This window comes from Trifolium pratense, linkage group LG4 (genome assembly GCF_020283565.1).
Source record: "Trifolium pratense cultivar HEN17-A07 linkage group LG4, ARS_RC_1.1, whole genome shotgun sequence".
Taxonomy (NCBI): domain Eukaryota; kingdom Viridiplantae; phylum Streptophyta; class Magnoliopsida; order Fabales; family Fabaceae; genus Trifolium; species Trifolium pratense.
Genome location: NC_060062.1, coordinates 28,068,451 through 28,088,243, shown reverse-complemented (window position 1 = coordinate 28,088,243; position 19,793 = coordinate 28,068,451). Strand labels below are relative to the sequence as shown.

Here is a 19,793-nt window from a genome sequence, read left to right as displayed (position 1 = left end):
GAACAAAAACATATAGATGTATATATAAATTTTAATATACCAGTGTGCCACCTAATCTATTTTTTATAGAAAATTAAATAGGTCTTTACTCTATTTTAATGTAAGCAAATTTTGTTTTACCCTCTGTAATATTTTTTTCGATTACCTCACTGTAATATCAAGATTTTGTCCTTTTATCCCCTCATTAAATATGTTGGCTTAATATTCTGTCATTTTGCCCCCATGTCATGTAAGCGAATTTTGATTTACCCCCCTCACTAAGCATGTCACATCATCATTTTTGATGAATCTTAAGACATCATATTCCATGAGTGGCTAAAAGGACAAAATATTGACATTACACAGGATAATTGAAAAAATATATTACAGGGAGTAAATCAAAATTCGCTAATATTGTAAGGGTAAACACTATTTTACCCAAAAATATATGCTATTACAAAAAAGTTAAGCACAAGATACTATAAAGAGTAGTTTACAAGAGGTTAAAAAAAACGCAAAAATATCAACACCTTGAAAATCAAATTAAAATCCTAAACAATATACAATGAATTTAACCACCACCACTATAGTCTTTTCACCTTGTTAATTAAACAACATATGCACAAAAAAAAAATTTATGAGCAAAAATCTTACTATTTTCTTTCCTTCTAGAGAATCCAACAACAAGTAAACCAAACAACTTGTAAACATGATCGAACTGTTTTACGTAAAGCATAAGCATTACAAAAGTTGTGAAGCGTGATCGCAAACAACATTTGATAAAAGACCATATACACACCTAACCAATGAAGAATTTTATTCCAAAAAAAATGAGAAAAATTGCAACAAAAGAACAAATGGATGGAAGTTTAAGGGACTCTGCAACCACCTGCTCATAATATCGAGTTCAAATGAGTCATTCATGATTCATTGACGAAGTAAATTATCTCTTGTAAGAAGAATGTTATTTAATAACCTAAAAAAAAAACACTTTGATTACTAAATTACTAAATTAATCTTTGATTTTGCAGGACATTTTTAAATAGGTCCCTGATAATATACGTATTTTCAGAAAGATCCATCATCTATATATAGATCCTTTAATATCAATTAAGTCATATATATATATATTAACAACTTACATTTTTTTATTTAGCAATAGAGTTTTCAAAAAACTCTCTAATTTTTTTTAGAGAGTTTTCTTCTTGTTCAAAAATGGGTGGTTTTGGGTTGTTCTTTGACCCGTAATCACCCATGTGCATCTGTTTTCCTCTACTTTAATCTAAATAAGTGGTTTTCACACAGATTAGAGTTTTCTTGTTTTATTTTGTGATTTATTTGCCTTAGTGTGTCCCGTCTTCGTGCGGTGTTTGTTTGCTTTCTTGTTTTTTTACGGTGTTCGTTTGGTTTAGATTGACAGATATACTTTGATCAACTACAGATTCAATCAATGACATGGTCATCAACGATGAAGATCCGAAGACATGAATATTTCGGTAACTTTTATTTTGTCACATTATTTGTAGGCCTGAGTATGCCGTCATTAACTTGGAAGCTGTGAGTTTGTTTGCAGATTCATCCTTTTCGTTTTTAGTTCTATTGAATTTGTGGTTGTATCTGATGTATCTATCTATTTGAATAATGAATGTTATGTTTTACTCAAAAAAAAAAAAAAAAACTTACATAAATTTAGCCTCTAACTTTATTCATTTATCGGCAATTCAATAACAATTTTTTTCAAGGACTATTTGAGTGAGTCTTATAAAATAAATAACATCAAGTGGTTTACCCAAAACTATAAAAGAGTGTTTATATTTTTTTTTGTTGGTTAAAAGAGTGTTTATAATAAGTGAAGGAGGTACGTAGCTTCATTATTTTGAACAAAAGCTATATATTATTTGGTTGTTTTAATGAACAAAAACGTGTTAAAATTAGTTCTACTTTGTTCCCACCAATAATTTAATTACATGAAAAACCCAGTAAATTAGTTATTGACTTTTTAAGACAATCTCAAATAAGTTACTGATTTAATAAGTATTTTATAAGAGTTTTTGAATTTTTTTATTTTTACAATGAGCGGGAGTTCGAATCCAGGACTTCTACCATACTAACCAAATATTTTAAACTATCAAATTAGTCCTAATATTTAAGTAGTTACTATAAATTCATTATTTATATTTAACTACTTAGTATTAATTTAGTCTTTAAATTTATCCGCTTATACACAGTTTAGTTCGAGTCGAGATCCACTCCATTTTCTTATCCTCCATTTCCTCCAGTTTTTTAACTGATGAATGACACATGGCAACTAAAAATTTCAATGGTTGAAATTAAAAATCCTATGAACAAACAACAGCAGCATAACAAACAACAACAGTCGTGTTCTGTCGACTGTCGCTTCACCATCTCTCTTTGCCTTGATCGCCGCCGTTGTAGCGCCGCCATCCTTCTTCATGCAATGAAATCCCACCGCCATGTCTGTCAGACAATCTCGCCACCATTGCACTTCCTTCTTGCATCGTTCATATGTAGTTATTTTGGATATATGTTTTAATCAATTTTTAGGATTCAATTGAGGTTGATTAATCAGAAGAAAACAAAAGTAAATTTAGGCTTTTGGCCGTGTGATTCTAAGCTTCATCAACAAAATTTAATAAAAACAAATACCTTTTTATTTTTTATTTTAAAATAAATGAATATTTGAGCGTGTCTTACGTAATCAAATTCATCAGTTATTCAATAAATTTAAAAATTAATTTTTTATATATTTAAGAACTGACGGAGTAGTTTACTTCAAATGACAATTTAGTTGATATTAATATGAAATTTTTATCTTAATACTTCATATATTTAATAATTAAAAAATATAAAATGTTATTTAAATTAAACTTCTCACACAAGGTCAATTTCGTCACACACACCACACCACCTTTACAGAAGAATCAATCACACTGAAGTCTTCCTTTCTTCCTCACACACACCACACCACACCACCTTTACTTCCACCTTACTCAAAAAACCCACACCCCCCTTTCCTCTACTACACCTCACAAAACCATTTTCATTTCACAACCAACACAACACAGTAACTAACCGATGCCGAATCCCAATACAAATCAAAATCATCCTCATCCACACCGTTCCAAAACTCGACCGCCCACGTCATCATCTCGACCATCCACGTCATCATCCCGACAACAACAACAACCACCACCACCAGTTCAACCACGAGTTCCGTTACGGCAGTTACTCCGAGTAGCATCAGTAGCAAGCGGAATTCAATTCGGTTGGGCTTTACAGCTTTCACTATTAACACCATATGTTCAACAATTAGGTATCCCTCATCAATGGGCGAGTATAATCTGGCTATGTGGACCGGTTTCCGGTTTATTTGTTCAACCGTTAGTCGGTCATTTAAGTGACCGATGTACGAGTAAATTCGGTCGCCGGAGACCGTTTATTGTCTTCGGCGCCGCTTCGATAGTTATTGCTGTTATTATTATTGGTTATGCTGCTGATATTGGTGGATTGATTGGTGATGATGTTGAACAAAGCTATCGTCCTTTTGCTATAACTGTTTTTGTTATTGGATTTTGGATTCTTGATGTTGCTAATAATGTTACTCAAGGTCCTTGTAGAGCTTTACTTGCAGATCTCACAAGTAAGCACTTTTCTCTTCATCTTCATCCCTAATTTCATGATGCTTAATTTTTAGTTTATTGTAATATTTTATATTACTATTATTATTATTATTGGTAAAGTTGGTGATTCGGTTTGAATTGGCTAATTATAATTTTGTTGTATTTATATTAAAATAAAATATTGAATTTGGTGTTTGATTTGGGAAGTTGGTAATTGGTATGTGTGCTTTCGGTGTAGATTAGGTAGTAGGTAGGTAGTACTCGTTAGTCGCTAGTTGTACGTAGATATATAGTACCAGTCCCAGACTACTAGTACAAGATTTAATTATATAAAAAAACAAAATAATGCCATGTGGAAAGTGATAGGCTAATATTTGCATTCTACTATGTTTTTTCATTTAGTTTTTTTTTTTTTTGGAAATATTTTCATTTCATTCTGCATTAGCTATTGTAGCAAGATTTTTTTTTTTGGAAATATTTCATTTCATTCTGTATAAAATTAATTTTCATAGTTGCCCTTGCATTATGTTAGAGTTTCTTAGTTTTTTTAGTAGTTTTATCTTAGATTCTCTTTTAAAATTAATTTTCATATTTTTGGATACATTTTAATTGGCATATGTGTCTGGACCAAAAAAAAAAGACTTTTTATTATAAAAAAAAAAATAGAGAGTGGAATTTATTGAAAGCTACATTTAAAATGTAACCAAAAAAAGAAAGCTACATTTAATCACTAATAATCTAACTGAAGTGGAATTTAATGAACTCTCTTAAGGAATTATAAAAAAAAACCTCATCTAAGGACGAATTATTCTAGAGAACTCAGGTTCGATTCCTGAGAAGAACAATTAATCCTAGATGCATGTAGGAATATGAGTAAAAATGTGGAAACTAACTAGCAAAGTGGCCACTCTAGCAAGATTCTGAGCAACCTCATTTGTTTGTCTTCTAATAAACTCAACATGATAGTTTGTGAAATAAGAGGAAAATACACTCTAACACTTCTTTAATAATGTCACCAAACTCAGAGTCATTGATAGCATTATTATTGAAACTATTGATAGCATCATTAGTGAATAGTATTTTGTTTGCCTGAAATTGTTTGATTTTTCTTTTTTAGATTATGATCTGCTGGATTAAGTTGTTAATATTAATCATTTATGAGTTTCAAATTTGCAATCTCTTTGTTGAGTATTTGGAATAGTGTTAGATTTGAAAATTTTGCGTAAAAAAACTCGCATTTCATCCTCTATCCATCACAATGGTTCACTTCAAGAGACTTACATCTTCTTAATAGCAAGTTAAAATGAAGTAATGAACATATATATTTTAGAAAATAAAAATAGAAAATATTTTCACAAAGTAAACATGGCCTTAGTTTTCTATTTTGGGAAGTCGTGCTACTCCAAATATATTTTGGAGCAGATATGGAAGGTATATTATCAAATTGGAAGATGAGGGAATTCAATTCATTTAAGCATGTTTCTCCCTCATCCATCATCATGAAGAGTTAACTTTGTTCAGTGTGATATTTATTAAATACTGACTTTGGTATTTGATTTGGAAAGTTGGTATGTGCTTTTGGTGTAGATTAGGAACTTGTTAAACGAAATGATTAAGCTCAAGTGGTTAATGAATTTCCCTTAAGGACGAACCACTCGGGAGAGCCCAAGTTCGATTCTTGGAAGGAACAATTCTTGGTTAGACTTTAGTTACCTCCAGGCCGAACTCCGGGGAACCAGGGAGTTAACACAAAAAAGAGATTAGGAATTTGTTTATTTTCATTTAGGTCATAGTATATTAGATATAAAATACAATGATTAATTAAGTGACAAAAAATAGTTATGCGACGTGTCAAGGGATATGGCTAACATTTGCATTCTAAAAATTTTATATTCATATATGCTATTCCACCAAGATTTGTTGAATGGCTTTTTACTTTAGTTGTGGCCTTGCATTTTTTAGAAATATATAGAGGATGCATAAAATTTAGAATTTTTTTAATTCACAAATAGTTTGTGACATTTGTTTGTAAGCCTAAAGGAGACAAGGGTTAGGTCTCATTAAGTTTTAGACCAAAATAGTTTGGTTTTGTTAAGTTATGCATTATTAGTATGTATGGTTTATAACAGAATGAGATGGTAACCTAGCAATCGTTGCTTCTGATGAGTCTTTGGAAATTCATTTTTCCTTCACAAGTTTATACTTTGCATTACTATCCATTTTAAGTTTATACTGTTCTTAGGTTTCAAAGGTACGTCTATTGGAAATATAAATTTGATAGTTATACATTTGTTAATGCATTGCCCTGCAGCCAATTACATCTAGTATTTGAAATTTTTAGGTGTTTAGATTATTTGTTATGGCTAACTGCTTAGATGACATAGGATTGGACAGGACTAGTGTGCCAAATATATTTTCTTATACTTGCTAAGGGGCAAGTTTTAAAGCCTCTCTGTTCAGGACACTTCTGTTACATGGAGTCTCAAGGTAGTTTGTTGAATTGCAGAAGAGTGGAGAGCGGTTTTGCTTTATTGTTTGTTATTTTATATTTTATTTTATTTAGGAGCGTATCTTGTCATCCTTTTACTTCATAATTCTACTTCCATAAAATAGAAACTGTTGCGAAAATATTTTTTTTAAAAAACTTGCTCTCTTTTCCATTTAGGCTGACTCTTCATAGTCAAGATTAGTCAGTGTCTAATTTTAGCATGAGATTTCTCTAGAAGGTTTTAGAAGCAATGGAGCAGAGAATAGAGATGAATAGAGGAGGCTTGGGGATAGAATTGGCACTTTTGAATCTATTGGTAACAATCTTGAAAGATTAATATGATAGTGATTGATGGAGTCCATAGTTGATAGTTTGGCGTGCACTCTTCAGGAATTGAGAACTCAAAGTCAGCTATGGATGAATGTGCTAAAATAGCTTTTGCAAGGGAGAGCTTGCACTCGAGGTTGACCTTGACGTTGATGAACTATGGATGAATGTGCCAAACTTGGGTGTTGCATTCACAATCTAGACGAATGGAGGAAGATTGATCTTGTTTATATGATGTCTGAGGAAGCTCAGGATTCTGGTATAACCCTTCGGACCTTTGTTGAGCAGCAAAGTGTGTATAGGGCAAAAAGATCTGAAGATCCAGACAAAACTGAAATTGCCGGACTATGAATTTTGACATGAGTTAGGGGACCAGGCAGTCCTGCTGGAAGGCAATGGATTCTGAGTTGTGAAGGCAAGAAACAATTGTGGAAGAGAAGGAAAGGGGTAACATTTCTTGCATGGGCGGATTAATCCGTGCAAGCTGGACACCTATTTACAAATTACAACCGATGAGCCAGACCAAACTCATGCCTAGTGACGAGCAAGTTAAAAAACTTCTCAAAACCCACTTCAGTATTTTGTTCTATGATAGATATTGTGAAGGGCTGTACAATTTCAATTGTCACCCACATATTCCTCAACATTTTCCTATTAACCAAGATAGTGTTAGATTGAGAGTTATACAAACAAACCATGCTTTTAAGGAATTACAAAGTCACTCAGTGTGCATTGAGCATGGTCAAGTGCTTGAAGCTAGATGTCATTCAAGCATGAAGGGAAACAACACCTAAAGACGATATGCAACTTTATCTCAGAATTGTGATGCTTCTGCTATTTCCCAGAAGCTGAATATTGCAAAATTTGCAAGAAAAGGAAGGGAAATCGAATGCTTTGTTGAGGCTAGATTAGTTGAGATTTAACTCCAAAATCATGTTTGAGATCAAGGAATGGAGTTTCCAGCTAGCACACTACAAGCCATTGGATTCTAGTAGAAATGGCTATACTCCTACATAAGTTGGTGCTTTTGTTTCCAGCAGTGGGATCCTGAGGGAACACATTGCTGGCTGCTTCCTGTACATTCACCCAGGGAACAAGGTGAATTTTGAAGAGGGGTGATTTGATGCGGACCAAAGGTTGAAAGCCACTGAAGTCTATGTGAAGAGGTCCAAAAGAGTGGGGTACCTAACCTGATGATTAGGAGGGAATGTTCTTACGAAATCCCTGGTTTGCAGTAGTCAGTTGGGGAAAGCATGTGTGAGAGTTGTCAAATTGAGATATAGTATATGTTAAGCAAGGGGGGATAAGGAAGGAGTAGGGTTGGCTGGAATTAATTAAGGCTTGGTAATGAATTGGGCATTGTCAAATATGCCCTGAAATATAGTTTGTCTTGCTTTCTGCATTTCTTAAATCTATATTTTGGTACCTATCACCAAGCTTGCTAGAAAATAAGATGTCTTTATTAGATCTGGTGGCATGTTTTGTTCCAAAACACAGGATAAAATGATCCCCTTCAAAAGGTGGGTATTTGACAAACTTAATTGAAAATGGATTAGTTCTGCATTGATCGCTATCAGAGGTCCTCTGTCCAGATGATCTTTGATATTGACTGTTGACCACAGTTCTCAATTAAATTTGAATTTTTAAAGGATATAATAATTATCATTTCACTTTCATCATATCTTTACCTGAATTGCTTTGCAAAGGTAACCAAAATGCGAGAATAAATAATTCAATCCTAATGCTCATTTCCTCCTGGTCTGTGTGAATTACATGTGCTATGTCAACACGTCACCCCTCACAAATAAAAGCACATTAAATGTATTGTTTTTATGTTGGTCATACTTATTATGCAAATGGATGTGATCAATTTGGAAAGAAAAACAAGACATGGATTCCCCTCTTCTTTCTTTTCTATGAGCATCTCCAATAAGGGTATTTAAGAGAGTTTCATATACTAATGATACGGTGCCTTATTTTTTTTATCATTGGAGTTCCATGATGTGGCACGTAGGGTATCAAAGTTGATGATACCGGTACCTTAAATAAGGTACCGTATCATCAATTTAATGTTATTATTAGCTTCCATATATGTCAAAATATTACTGTTGACATTCAATGACCAGATCTTCTTTATCTTTTTTTACTATAGGAAAGTTTTATTTCTTTGTTATTAATGTATGATACTCAAAAAGTGGTATCACCATTGAAGCAAAATATGCATGAGGGACCACTTGTTAGTAATGTATGATACCCAAAATGGTATCACCATTGGAGATGCTCTAATATTTTTCTTCATATAAATGTTAGGAAATGATGCTCGAAGGACACGTGTTGCAAATGCTTATTTCTCCCTGTTTATGGCCATTGGTAACATTCTTGGCTATGCAACCGGGTCATACAGTGGCTGGTACAAGATTTTTAAATTCACACTTACCCCTGCTTGCTCTATTAGTTGTGCAAATCTCAAGTCTGCTTTCTTTCTCGACGTTGCTTTCATTGCGGTAACGACATATCTCAGCATTGTGTCAGCTCATGAAGTGCCTCTAAGTTCAAGTGGAGCAGTACATGCTGGAGAAGGAGCAGGAGAGACAGAAGAAGCTTTCATGTGGGAATTGTTTGGGACATTCAAATATTTTTCAACACCTATATGGATAGTACTGTCTGTAACTGCTCTGACATGGATTGGGTGGTTCCCATTTATTCTCTTTGATACTGATTGGATGGGTCGGGAAATTTACGGTGGTGATCCAAATGGAGGCCTTATTTATGATACTGGAGTTAGAATGGGAGCACTTGGTTTGTTGCTTAATTCAGTTGTTCTTGGAGTAACATCATTGCTTATGGAAAGGCTATGCAGGAAGCGAGGGGCTGGTTTTGTGTGGGGAATCTCAAATATATTTATGGCTCTTTGCTTTATAGCAATGTTAGTATTAACCTATGCGGCAAATAGCATTGGCTACGTAAGTAAAGGTCAACCACCACCAACAGGCATTGTGATTGCAGCGTTAGCAATCTTTACCATTCTTGGGTTTCCACTGGCAGTAAGTTACTCTGTTCTACACTAAATGCAGATTGTTCATTGAAACAGAATCTCAAATTCTATTCTTCAATTCTTTTTTGAAATTATAGTGGGCAATACACATGAGTTCTGTTAATTAACTTGTACATTTGCTGCATAATCTCCTTAGCTCAAACTGATTTGTCTGCTTTAACTTTCTTTCGGGTACAACTCTCAGTGACTCGTTTCTATGAGTTAACATGATATGCCTGAAATGGAAAGGAAGTTGAAATCATATAGTCTATTTATCATCTTGACTTTGATTTATATTATTTATTTAATCATTTATTTATTGCAGATCACTTACAGTGTTCCATATGCCTTAATTTCTACGCATATCGAACCATTGGGACTTGGCCAAGGTGGGTTTCTATATTAACGGCCTTTGTTTATTCTTTCTCAAAGATTTGACTACAAGACTAATTATTTGGATTCTTGGTACTTACAGGGTTATCAATGGGTGTCCTAAATCTGGCTATAGTGGTCCCACAGGTATTTCTTCGTTTGTATTCCTTTTATTTTTTTGGGATTGTGTATTCCTTTTATTTTATATAGGAAAAATTACACTCGCCTCCCCTAACGTCTCTTTAAACAACACAGACACCCCCTCTATTTTAAAGTAGACACTTACTTCCCCTAAGGTCTCTTAAAATAGATAAAAATCTCCCTTATCAACTTAACACCGACTTAAACACCTTTTTATTTTTTACTTGACATTAACCTCCGCTAAGTTCTCTTAAAATAAATAAAATCCTCCCTTATCAACTTAATTATTTTATTAATTCATTAAAACTAAAAACCTCCTTCAGTAAGCTAGAGTTAGACGACTTAGAAATTACAATCACAGTTTTAATTACAACAAAATATCAGACCACTCCTTAGCATATCTTGCCATCAATAGCTCAAATTGATCTCTAATAAGGATGCATCAAACAACTCATCTTATAAATGTACTAGCAAAGGCACAAATTCTGGGTTAGGTTTATCACATTCACTGTTTTCTATTTTCTATCCCAAATATCTGAAACACGAACACAAAAAAGAAAAGAAAAAAATTGAGTAAATAAGAGGTATCAACCATTGTTCAAAAGAAGAGGCATCAACCAACCATAAGAATGAACAACATAAAAACAAAACGATGTTACCAAGAGTGCGGCGACTGTTGGTGGTATTCTAGAGGTGGTATATGTTGCATAATTTAGAGTAGGATAGTATTTTTGGGACTGAATATTCATGTATATTTCTTCTTATAAAATGCATCTCATACACTTGAATATATATAGCATGAGTAGTGATGGTTACAACTATCAAAGAGTCACCACTACTAGGTGCTTAATCAATGATTAAACACTCCACTAAGCACTAAGTGCTTCCACTAATAACAACGACAATTCACTCATGTAACTCTTCACTTACATTAGATAATTTCCACTACTTTATCATATTCCACTAACATAAAATCAAATCAGCACATTAACTAACAGCGACAATGAAATAGACGAAAACATGATGTTACCAATAGCAGCTCAGCGAGAGCAAACCAGATGAAAACGGCGTTACGAGAACACGGCGAGAACAAAAGCCACGAGAACAAAATTGACGATGATGAATTATACCCAAAGGTTTATGCCATGCTTTCATGGTGACAACAATGCATCACGAGCGTATTTTCTTGGAGGGAATTGAATAAACATGTTAAAAGGAGTTAAGGATATGAGGCGTGAAACATGGGTTTTAAAGGTTTATATTCTGACGGTACTTTGACTGATGTTAACAGAGGGGAGGTTTGTGTCATGTGAGAAAATAGAGGGGGTGTTAGTTACATACTAATAGAGTTCAGTACTTTTATTTTGTAGTTTGTTTAAACCTAGTGGAAGTACAATCCTATTAGATTTCCATTTGAGCATAGTCAACTTGTATAATTTAAAATGTTGCCATGCAAATAAGCTCAGCTTCATATCAGTTGATAAAACGGTATAATTTACATAAGATAGTTTACATAAAACATCGAGAGGTTGAATGCATTCCTATTGATGGAATGACTGGCAAGAGGCAGTAAGATGTTCTAAACTGTGATCCCTTACAGTGCATTTGGCGCAATTAAAATGGGACTTTTAGGTCTCATGCAATTTTGTTGAATAAATAATCAGTTCCACATTTTTCATGTTGTGGTATTGAAAGAAAGAATAACAGAAAAAAGAAAAATTAAAATTGTGTTTTAGAGAATGGAGATTACCATTTACAATTCCCTGATGTAGCTGTTTCTGTTATTAGCTTTATACTGCTGACTAGGACTGTTCATGGTTCGGTTTAGGCAGGAAATCTGAACCGTTACAACAGTTTGGTAAAACTGAACCGAATTGATATGAAGGTTTGGTGCTCCGGTTCTGTCTTTCCGAGTCGAACGTGAAGTACATTCAAACAAAATTGAACTGATTATTTGTGAGCCAAACTGTACTAAATTACTATTATTTAAGGGGGGGCAAGCAGGGGCTTCAACCCCCCCCCCCCTCCCACATACATATAGTTGCTAATGACACCTCTTAAATAAATTATTGTGATTTTATTTAATAATTTTGAGTTAAATATATTTTTAGTCTTTATAAAATTATGAGTTTTTAAGTTTTGTCCTTCAAAAAATTTACTTTTAGTCCATATTTGTATTTTATAGGACTATTTTGAGGACTAAAAGTATCAATTTTTTGTAAGAATATTTCAAAATGGGGACTATTCTTAACAAACTGCAATATTTTAAAGGATATTTTAAGTTAAAATTTAATAGGACTAAACATAAAAACTCGTTATTTTATAAGGATAAAAAATATATTTAACTCTATTATCTATTGTTAAAAAAGAAATTCGGCCCCCCGTGTGATTGATTTCTAGATCCGTCCCTAGAGTAGTCACCATGCGCATGCATTCGCACGGGACAATAATTATAGATCAATAATATTATATCTATTTTGACTAATAAACAAAGTAATTCATACGCGTAGAAATTGAAAATATTTATTGTCTAATTTATTTCTACCAACTTACATAAATATAAAAGTACAAACAATCCTACAAATTACGGAAAATTTCTTTATAAACGACATTTGAAGTGGTATTTGTAAGGTTTCCGTCATCATCAATGACTAAAATCTTCAAACCATTTCTCGATGTGACTCTTGACACAGCAACATATAACTGACCATGTGAAAATACTGATTGCGGAAGATACACTCCAACATTTTTCAGTGACTGACCCTGACTCTTGTTAATAGTCATGGCAAATCAAACAGCGATAGGAAACTGCCGACATTGAAATTTGAAAGGGATTCTGATGTCAGATGGTGTTAAGGATAATCTGGGAATAAAAACTTTGTCGCCTATATTGCTTCATGATATTATCTTTCTTCTATAATAAATTGTCTCATCTTTGTAACAATAAACCGAGTTCCATTGCACAACCCATAACAGGAACTCCAACTTTCAATTTTAACTTGTGATTTGGAAGGCCCGAACAGGTAATTGTATTTAAAAATTCAGGAGTGTGTATATCATCCGGCCTGTCGAAACTAGAGTTATCATTTTCTGGAGAATCGTAGTTCAAATATACTTTCTCTTCACCGTCTATCAATGACAACATGCACTCATTAATCAAGTCAACAATTAAGTTTTTTGGAGTCAATATGGCTCTATTCTGAAAAAATGTAGGATCTTTCATATTATCAATTATAGGTGGATATATGGTGGATATATGGCAGTAACAATCGAGGCAATTGGATCACCTAAGCTTGATATCAGAATATCATCTAGAATACACAGGTTAATGTCAACAAATACTTCAAATCGATTTTTTCAAAACGGCCATGTATTAAATAAATATTCTTGTTAATTGTTTCGACTAATACTTCAAATTGATTCCTAAATGGATCAACCAATTTTGCAAAACGGTAAATTTCATCTCGAAAATCAGCAGAAAACATATTCAGAAGTGTCACTACACCCTATAAAAACAACACACAATAGAAATTTTAGCAAAAGAGAATTTTTAGTTTCAGCTGAAATTCTCGTTAAATTCATATAAGCAAAACCTAATTTATAGTAATGAACTGGTAAAGTGCAACTGGATAAATAACAATATCAATATGTAGCAACAAAAGTTTTTCAAAGTTTGTGTTTCTTCAATATGAAAGTACACATAAATCAAAAGTCAACTGATATAGAACACCGGGTTTTGCATTGCTAAAATCTGATTTTGCCAAGCAAGAGTCAGCTAATATAGAACACCGTTTTTTTTATTTTTTAAATTAGGTTAAACAACCCCCTAATAAATAGTTTTTTTTTTCAAGATTTGTGTTTTTTTCTTAGTGGCTGATAAAAAAATAAATCTACATGGACTTGTTGATGTGATATATTCATGTAGCCTTTTATAGGTTTGTGTTTTTTTCAACATTTGTGCTTATTTTGTAGTGGCTGATAAAAAAATAAATCTACATAGGCTTATTTTTTGAAATCATTAATGTCTAATTTCATGTACCGAAAAAAAACTATAATAATTCTAACAGCTAAGAATTCCCATTTTATTTTTTTATTCTCATATATGTATACTAAATACATAATTCCGATATAAAAAATAAAATAAAATCAAGTTAATTAAAATTCATTCCATGGTGCTTAATTGACATATGAAATATTTCCTATTTTGCTATGAACAAATTAATTCCGCAAGATTTATTCTCAATTGTAAAGTTTTGATATGGTTAACACCTGGTGGACGTAATTTTAATTACAATTTGTTTACATGCCATAGTGGTTGAAAGACTTTATTCTTAGCAAGTGATCCCGGGTTCGAATCCCATGGTAGACACATTTCAAAACTGCAATGCAAATTAGGGTTAAACTAGTTGCATATTAGAACCATTATATATAAGAAGGATTACTTTGACTTTTGAAAAGAAAACAAAAATAAATACTGAACTGAAACCGCACAGAAAAGTAAAATGGGTACTCGGCAAAATATACCAGATCGTTGCAAGTAATAAAACTGTCAATTACTTTCGTCAAAAAAAAAACCTGTCAATTACCTGATGCCGAACTCAAGGATTGCATGTCCAATATTAATTCACAAATCAAAAGGCAAAATTGACCTAGGAACAAGTTTGATTTGATTGACAAGGAAAATTAAAGCAAGAACACATAATCTAGAATTGAAATAAAAAGCGTTAGGATCGAGTTTCAACTGATTTCAACCTTAAATAAACGGCTAAAACTATTTATGAATTTATACCGAGTTGTTACCGAATTATGTAAACAGTTCTCTTACCTAATTAGTACGTAGGTAAGAGAACTTATAATCTTGCTTAAATTCTTAATTCCTTAGGTAACCTAAATTAAGAATATGCATAAGAATCAAAATTCGATATTGGTTCCAAACATCAATGACTATTTCTAGACTGAAGACACAAGGGTTCTTAATCTCAAGCATTCAAGGATCAAGTTTCCATTCAACCAATGAATCATAAATCATTCTAAAAGTGATCAAGCCGTAGAAAGAATTAACCGAATATATAAGAACAAAACTCACAAAGATTAATTCAAATAAACATGATTCAAATGAAATACACAGGATTTTCATCAACATTTCACTCATCCCCAACAAAAGGTGTTTAGCATAGCAATACATGAAAAATAAAAAAGGAATGAAAAGAGTTATCCATGGATGATTCTTGAAGAAACAACTTCCGCTGTAATCAAATCGAGCCTCCACTCATTGATCTCTTATAAGGCACAAATGTATAGGTCCAAAACTGATCAAATATGCCCCCAAAACTTTAAACCTTGGGGCTCTTGGACCTGCCCGGGGTGCCTAGCGCTTGCCAAAATGCTAGAACAACTCGGGAAGATAGCGCTGGATATATGGCTCTAGGTGCTGGATAAGACACAGAAATACCTTCAGCAGGCTCCCACGGGTGATCTGGGGCTTGCCACCCTTCTGCACTTATCGCTTCATGTTGCTATGCTTTTTGGTCCTTTTTAGAGTCTGAACTAGCTTCATATGTTTTCATGAAAGTTTTGAAGTTATGGATCTTAGCTTTCATATAAAGGTCAAGCTGGTCAGGTACAAGGTATGACATCATGTTGTCAACTTGTAGTAGATATTCCACCAACATAGAGATTGATTCAGGTCTCGTCTCATAATTTTTTTTACATAAGTCCTATCTTTTTCCAACAAGACCAAGATCATTGCATATGGATGTGTGTAGCTGTATCTATGATCGTAGAATGCTTGTGCACCATTGTTAGAAATCTTCCCTTTGTCACCAATTCTTATCAAATGATTCCAAAACTTCTTTGAGCCATCGGGGAACATCATACTGTTGTTTCGCTGCTACAGAACTGGCCTGAAAAATTAATAAATTACCTTCCCCTGCTGCTTGTAAGGCTTTGTACATGCTTTTGAGAGAGGAAACCGCTCTTGACAACATGGGATCCCTTTTTAAGACATGTATACCTGCTTGTGTGGGAACTTTGAGAATTAAATCTCCAAATTTGCTCGAATTTCTCCACATTCCATTCCTAAGAACAATATCCACATTTCCTGACTCAAAGATATAAAAGATCTTGTTGTATGTATTGGCCTTGGATGTTGAGACCCAGTTGTTGACACACTCCTCCGCATGGAATTTTCCTTCCATCTCCCACCTCGACCGTGAAGGAAGGTGTGGCCTGCAATGCTGAACCCATCTCATTCACACCAATACGGACGATATGAAATTGTGGCTATCACATCAAAGCTTGAGGGTTTTCTTTGATACTATACGTGGATAATTGGAGGTTGTTGAGGGCTGAATCTGATTCTGGATTTTGTTGTAGCTTCGCTATCCTCGTCCTCTTCTTTCATGATCAACACCTTGAACTGCTTATTGGGGCATACATGGCCCGGAGAAAATCTCTCATCACAACAGAAACACAAACCTTTGGTGAATTTGTCTTGTAATTCTTCATCAATCAGTCTCCTAAAAGGCCTGCCACAAAATGAACGGGTATTTTTGGTGCCACTTGTTTGTTGCAGATTTGGTGTGATTTCCTTAGTTGGTTGCGTGCACTGTAACAGTCTGGTTGGATGGATAACTATTGTTAAAGTTTGCTGATTTCTGGCCGTGTGCAGTCCCTTGGTTTAAAAGAACATTCCCTTGGCGTTGTACATAATCCATCACACAAAAGCAATATTAATTGAAACAAAACAGGTCTACACACAGAACCTAAATCTAATGGTGAATTTGCAACGACGTGAACACATAACTAAAATTATGCCCTTTACTAATGGTGAACTGACATATTTTCCAATCCATTTGTTCTTTTCATCTTGCAATGATCAGGTCACAGGACCTTCCAACATGTCTTTCTTTACAATTTTTCCCCTCCTGGATTTTGTTTTCAAGAGAGTTGTTATTACCTTGTCCTTGATGGGGAAATCAAGAAATTCTCCCTCGAGTAATTCATTATCCTCTCAGTTTCTTTTTTTAGGTCGATCATGCCATTGATGTAAGAGTTCAAGAGGTTAGCTCCCAATCTGAATTAATAGGTGAAGTGAAGGTGGTGCGGTATTGGCCTTACGTAAATAGGTCTAAGTAAGGTTGTCAAACTCGAGAGTCCACATAAATTTTAGGTAGCTTCCATAGAATTGATTTGTAGACTCGTAGAAAATTACCTAGAGTAAAAAAATACTAAAAACCTATAAATGGCTTACACACATGATATAATACAATTGGCACAATACAGCAAAGAAGAGGAACAGAATCTTTCTAAGAACTGGTGATTCAGATTAAATGGTGAAACTGACAGAATAAAATGTTAAATGGAGATTCAAATTAAAAGGTGAAATTAAAAGAATAAAATGACAGTATAAAGAAGAAATTGTTAAATGTTTAAACCAAATACCAATAGACAACAGATTCAGGTTCACAACATCTTGCTCTGTTAAGAGATGGAATCCAAGTGAATATCAAAAGATGGAAGGATATTTCTTTATTTTACCCTGCGATGACTACAACAACTTTGCCCAATCATCGTAGGGTAAAATAAAAATATTAAACCAACATTGGCAAAGTTCCAATTTAATTAAACAAATAGTGAATCAATTGAATCCAACCAAATTTGGGTGAACTTTTGCTTGCATACACAGTTAACAAAAAGGGTTTTGAAATAACCATGCTTCATGTTTCATAATTCCCCAAACACATTTTTCTTTATATATCAAATCAGTTCCTGTTGTTTATTGTTCCAAAGTATTGTATTTTGTTCCAAGTTAATGATGGTTTCTGTTATAAAGGAAAACTCTGAAGAGACTCTAATTTTGAGCAGGATTTGGGTTTTTGGAGTTACTGAGTTGCATATTTATATGTTTTAAACAGATTGTGGTGTCCTTGGGAAGTGGACCGTGGGATCAGTTATTTGGTGGAGGAAACTCTCCAGCCTTTGCTGTGGCAGCTGTTGCAGCCCTTTTCAGTGGACTCTTGGCTCTATTAGCTATTCCCCGAACTCGAACCCAAAAGCCTCGAAGCCGTGTATGAGGTATCATATGCTGTTTTTTTTGTCACTTATTTCTTTCAAAGAGGGATGGTGAAAATGAACAGGTAGCAAGAATTTGTAAATAGTTATTGTTTTTGTATCCTTATTCTTGAGTTTTCTTCTCCTCAAGATTCCAACCTCCCACTCGATTTCTAATAATAAATGAAACTTCGGTTGTGTATTTATCTTATTGGTCATTATTAAAACCAATGACCAGATTCTTTTGTCTTACTATTCTCTGATGCAAAGAAAGCTTCAGGAACAAATTTTGTTGAGTTGTCTGTTTAAAATATAGAGGTTGGTTGGCTATGTAAAACTCTGAGCGACAATTACTGTCCGTAAGGAAGAGGGAATAAATACTCTTGATGTCTAGGGAACAATGTAAAACAAGAAATTCATATATCATTGCTTTTCCCAAATATCTTGGAATTATTTTGTAATAAAAAAAGTTGTCACCAAATACTGATTGACATTGTGTGCAATCAAAGCCGAAAGGAGATCTTCGTCATTGTAAACCTGTCTTGCTTGTATCAGGTGTTTCTATTAAGGCTAGATGTCACAGGAATGCATCTTGGGGCATTTTGCATATGTTCCAAAGTTTTGCATATGTTCCAAAGTTAATATGAGTTACTCTGAGTTGGAACCCATATCACATGGCAAATTCATTTTGAGGCAATGCCAATTGTCTATTAGTGCTCCAATCATGATGGTTAAAAACCTTATTCATTAGTGTGTTGTGTTTGGATTTTTGGGATGAACTGTTTAGTGGCCAATGCCGAACAGTGGCTGTGATTTGATGTATGTAAACCTTGATTGAGACCTTGCTTACCTGTTTCTTCCTCCTTATTTGGTACAAGAGTGTTTTTTTTCCCTTTTTTTAATATACATATATCTTGAATGACAGGTTTGGTTTATGCTTGTCATTCTTTGTTCACACCTAATTTGTGGGTCTTGCTATGAAGTGTCTAACTGGCATTATTCAATTATTTAATACTCCTTATTGAAGTATAGGATTCTGCTAAGCAGCACCTTAGAATCAATGCCCTAAGACACTGATTAAGGAATCATGAAATATAAAGTGTTTATTACAAACACAATATTATTTGTATTGATCATTTAAAATGCATTTCAAGAAATATTTATTATTTTCTTGAAATTTTACCAAATGCTTAATTGGTGGAAAAAGGTTAGGAGATGAGAGATCGAGTCTATTGTTTAGTTCAATATTTTGGAAGAAAAGCAGATAAATGGAGGAAAGCAAAATTTCTCACTCAATTTTGACTCTTCCAAGAAGAGAGTACTATACATGGGGTCCTTTTTGGTCCATTAGAACCCCTCTCGAACATTAAAGTTTTAAATGCTTTACTTCCCATATAATAGTTTCGGTTTTAATCACTTAATATACGCAGAGGGACAAATTGGTCAATTTATTTTACTGCTTTTGAACCATGGAATAAATTCCTGTTTTAACAAGTTTCCTATTAACGAAAGGCTGATATATTGATCATTGGTTGCTTCAAGCCTTTTGCACATTACCCTTTAACTTGGACTGTTTCTTATGACAGGAAATGTTACTAATTATTGACAGTTAAGTTATTGGAGGATGAATAGGTAAATTTAGTTAAATTGGTATGGTAATTGATTGATAAGGTTCTATCTATGATATGAAAGTAGGAGCAAATAGTGTTATGCAACTAACTTTTAACATCAGGTTAGATTTCTTCTGTTGTTATTTGTT

At 33.6% G+C, this 19,793-nt stretch overlaps 1 protein-coding gene across 1 annotated transcript; it reads left to right on the top strand.

The window, feature by feature from the left end:
- The first annotated feature begins 2,859 nt into the window (after nt 1–2,859).
- LOC123920169 (sucrose transport protein SUC4-like) lies at nt 2,860–18,474 on the top strand. The gene is made up of 5 exons (XM_045972361.1): nt 2,860–3,640; nt 8,746–9,479; nt 9,795–9,858; nt 9,945–9,988; nt 17,899–18,474. Exons 1-5 carry the CDS (start codon nt 3,076–3,078, stop codon nt 18,055–18,057), a joined length of 1,566 nt encoding a protein of 521 aa, XP_045828317.1. The 5' UTR covers nt 2,860–3,075; the 3' UTR covers nt 18,058–18,474.
- The last annotated feature ends 1,319 nt before the right edge of the window (nt 18,475–19,793 follow it).

What these genes read in the sequence shown, in the direction of transcription:
- LOC123920169 (XM_045972361.1), top strand. Translation starts at nt 3,076, where the DNA reads ATGCCGAATCCCAATACAAATCAAAATCATCCTCATCCACACCGTTCC. An exon ending in TTTACTTGCAGATCTCACAA is followed by an intron (nt 3,641 to 8,745) that starts GTAAGCACTTTT and finishes TATAAATGTTAG; the next exon opens with GAAATGATGCTCGAAGGACA. An exon ending in ACCATTGGGACTTGGCCAAG is followed by an intron (nt 9,859 to 9,944) that starts GTGGGTTTCTAT and finishes TGGTACTTACAG; the next exon opens with GGTTATCAATGGGTGTCCTA.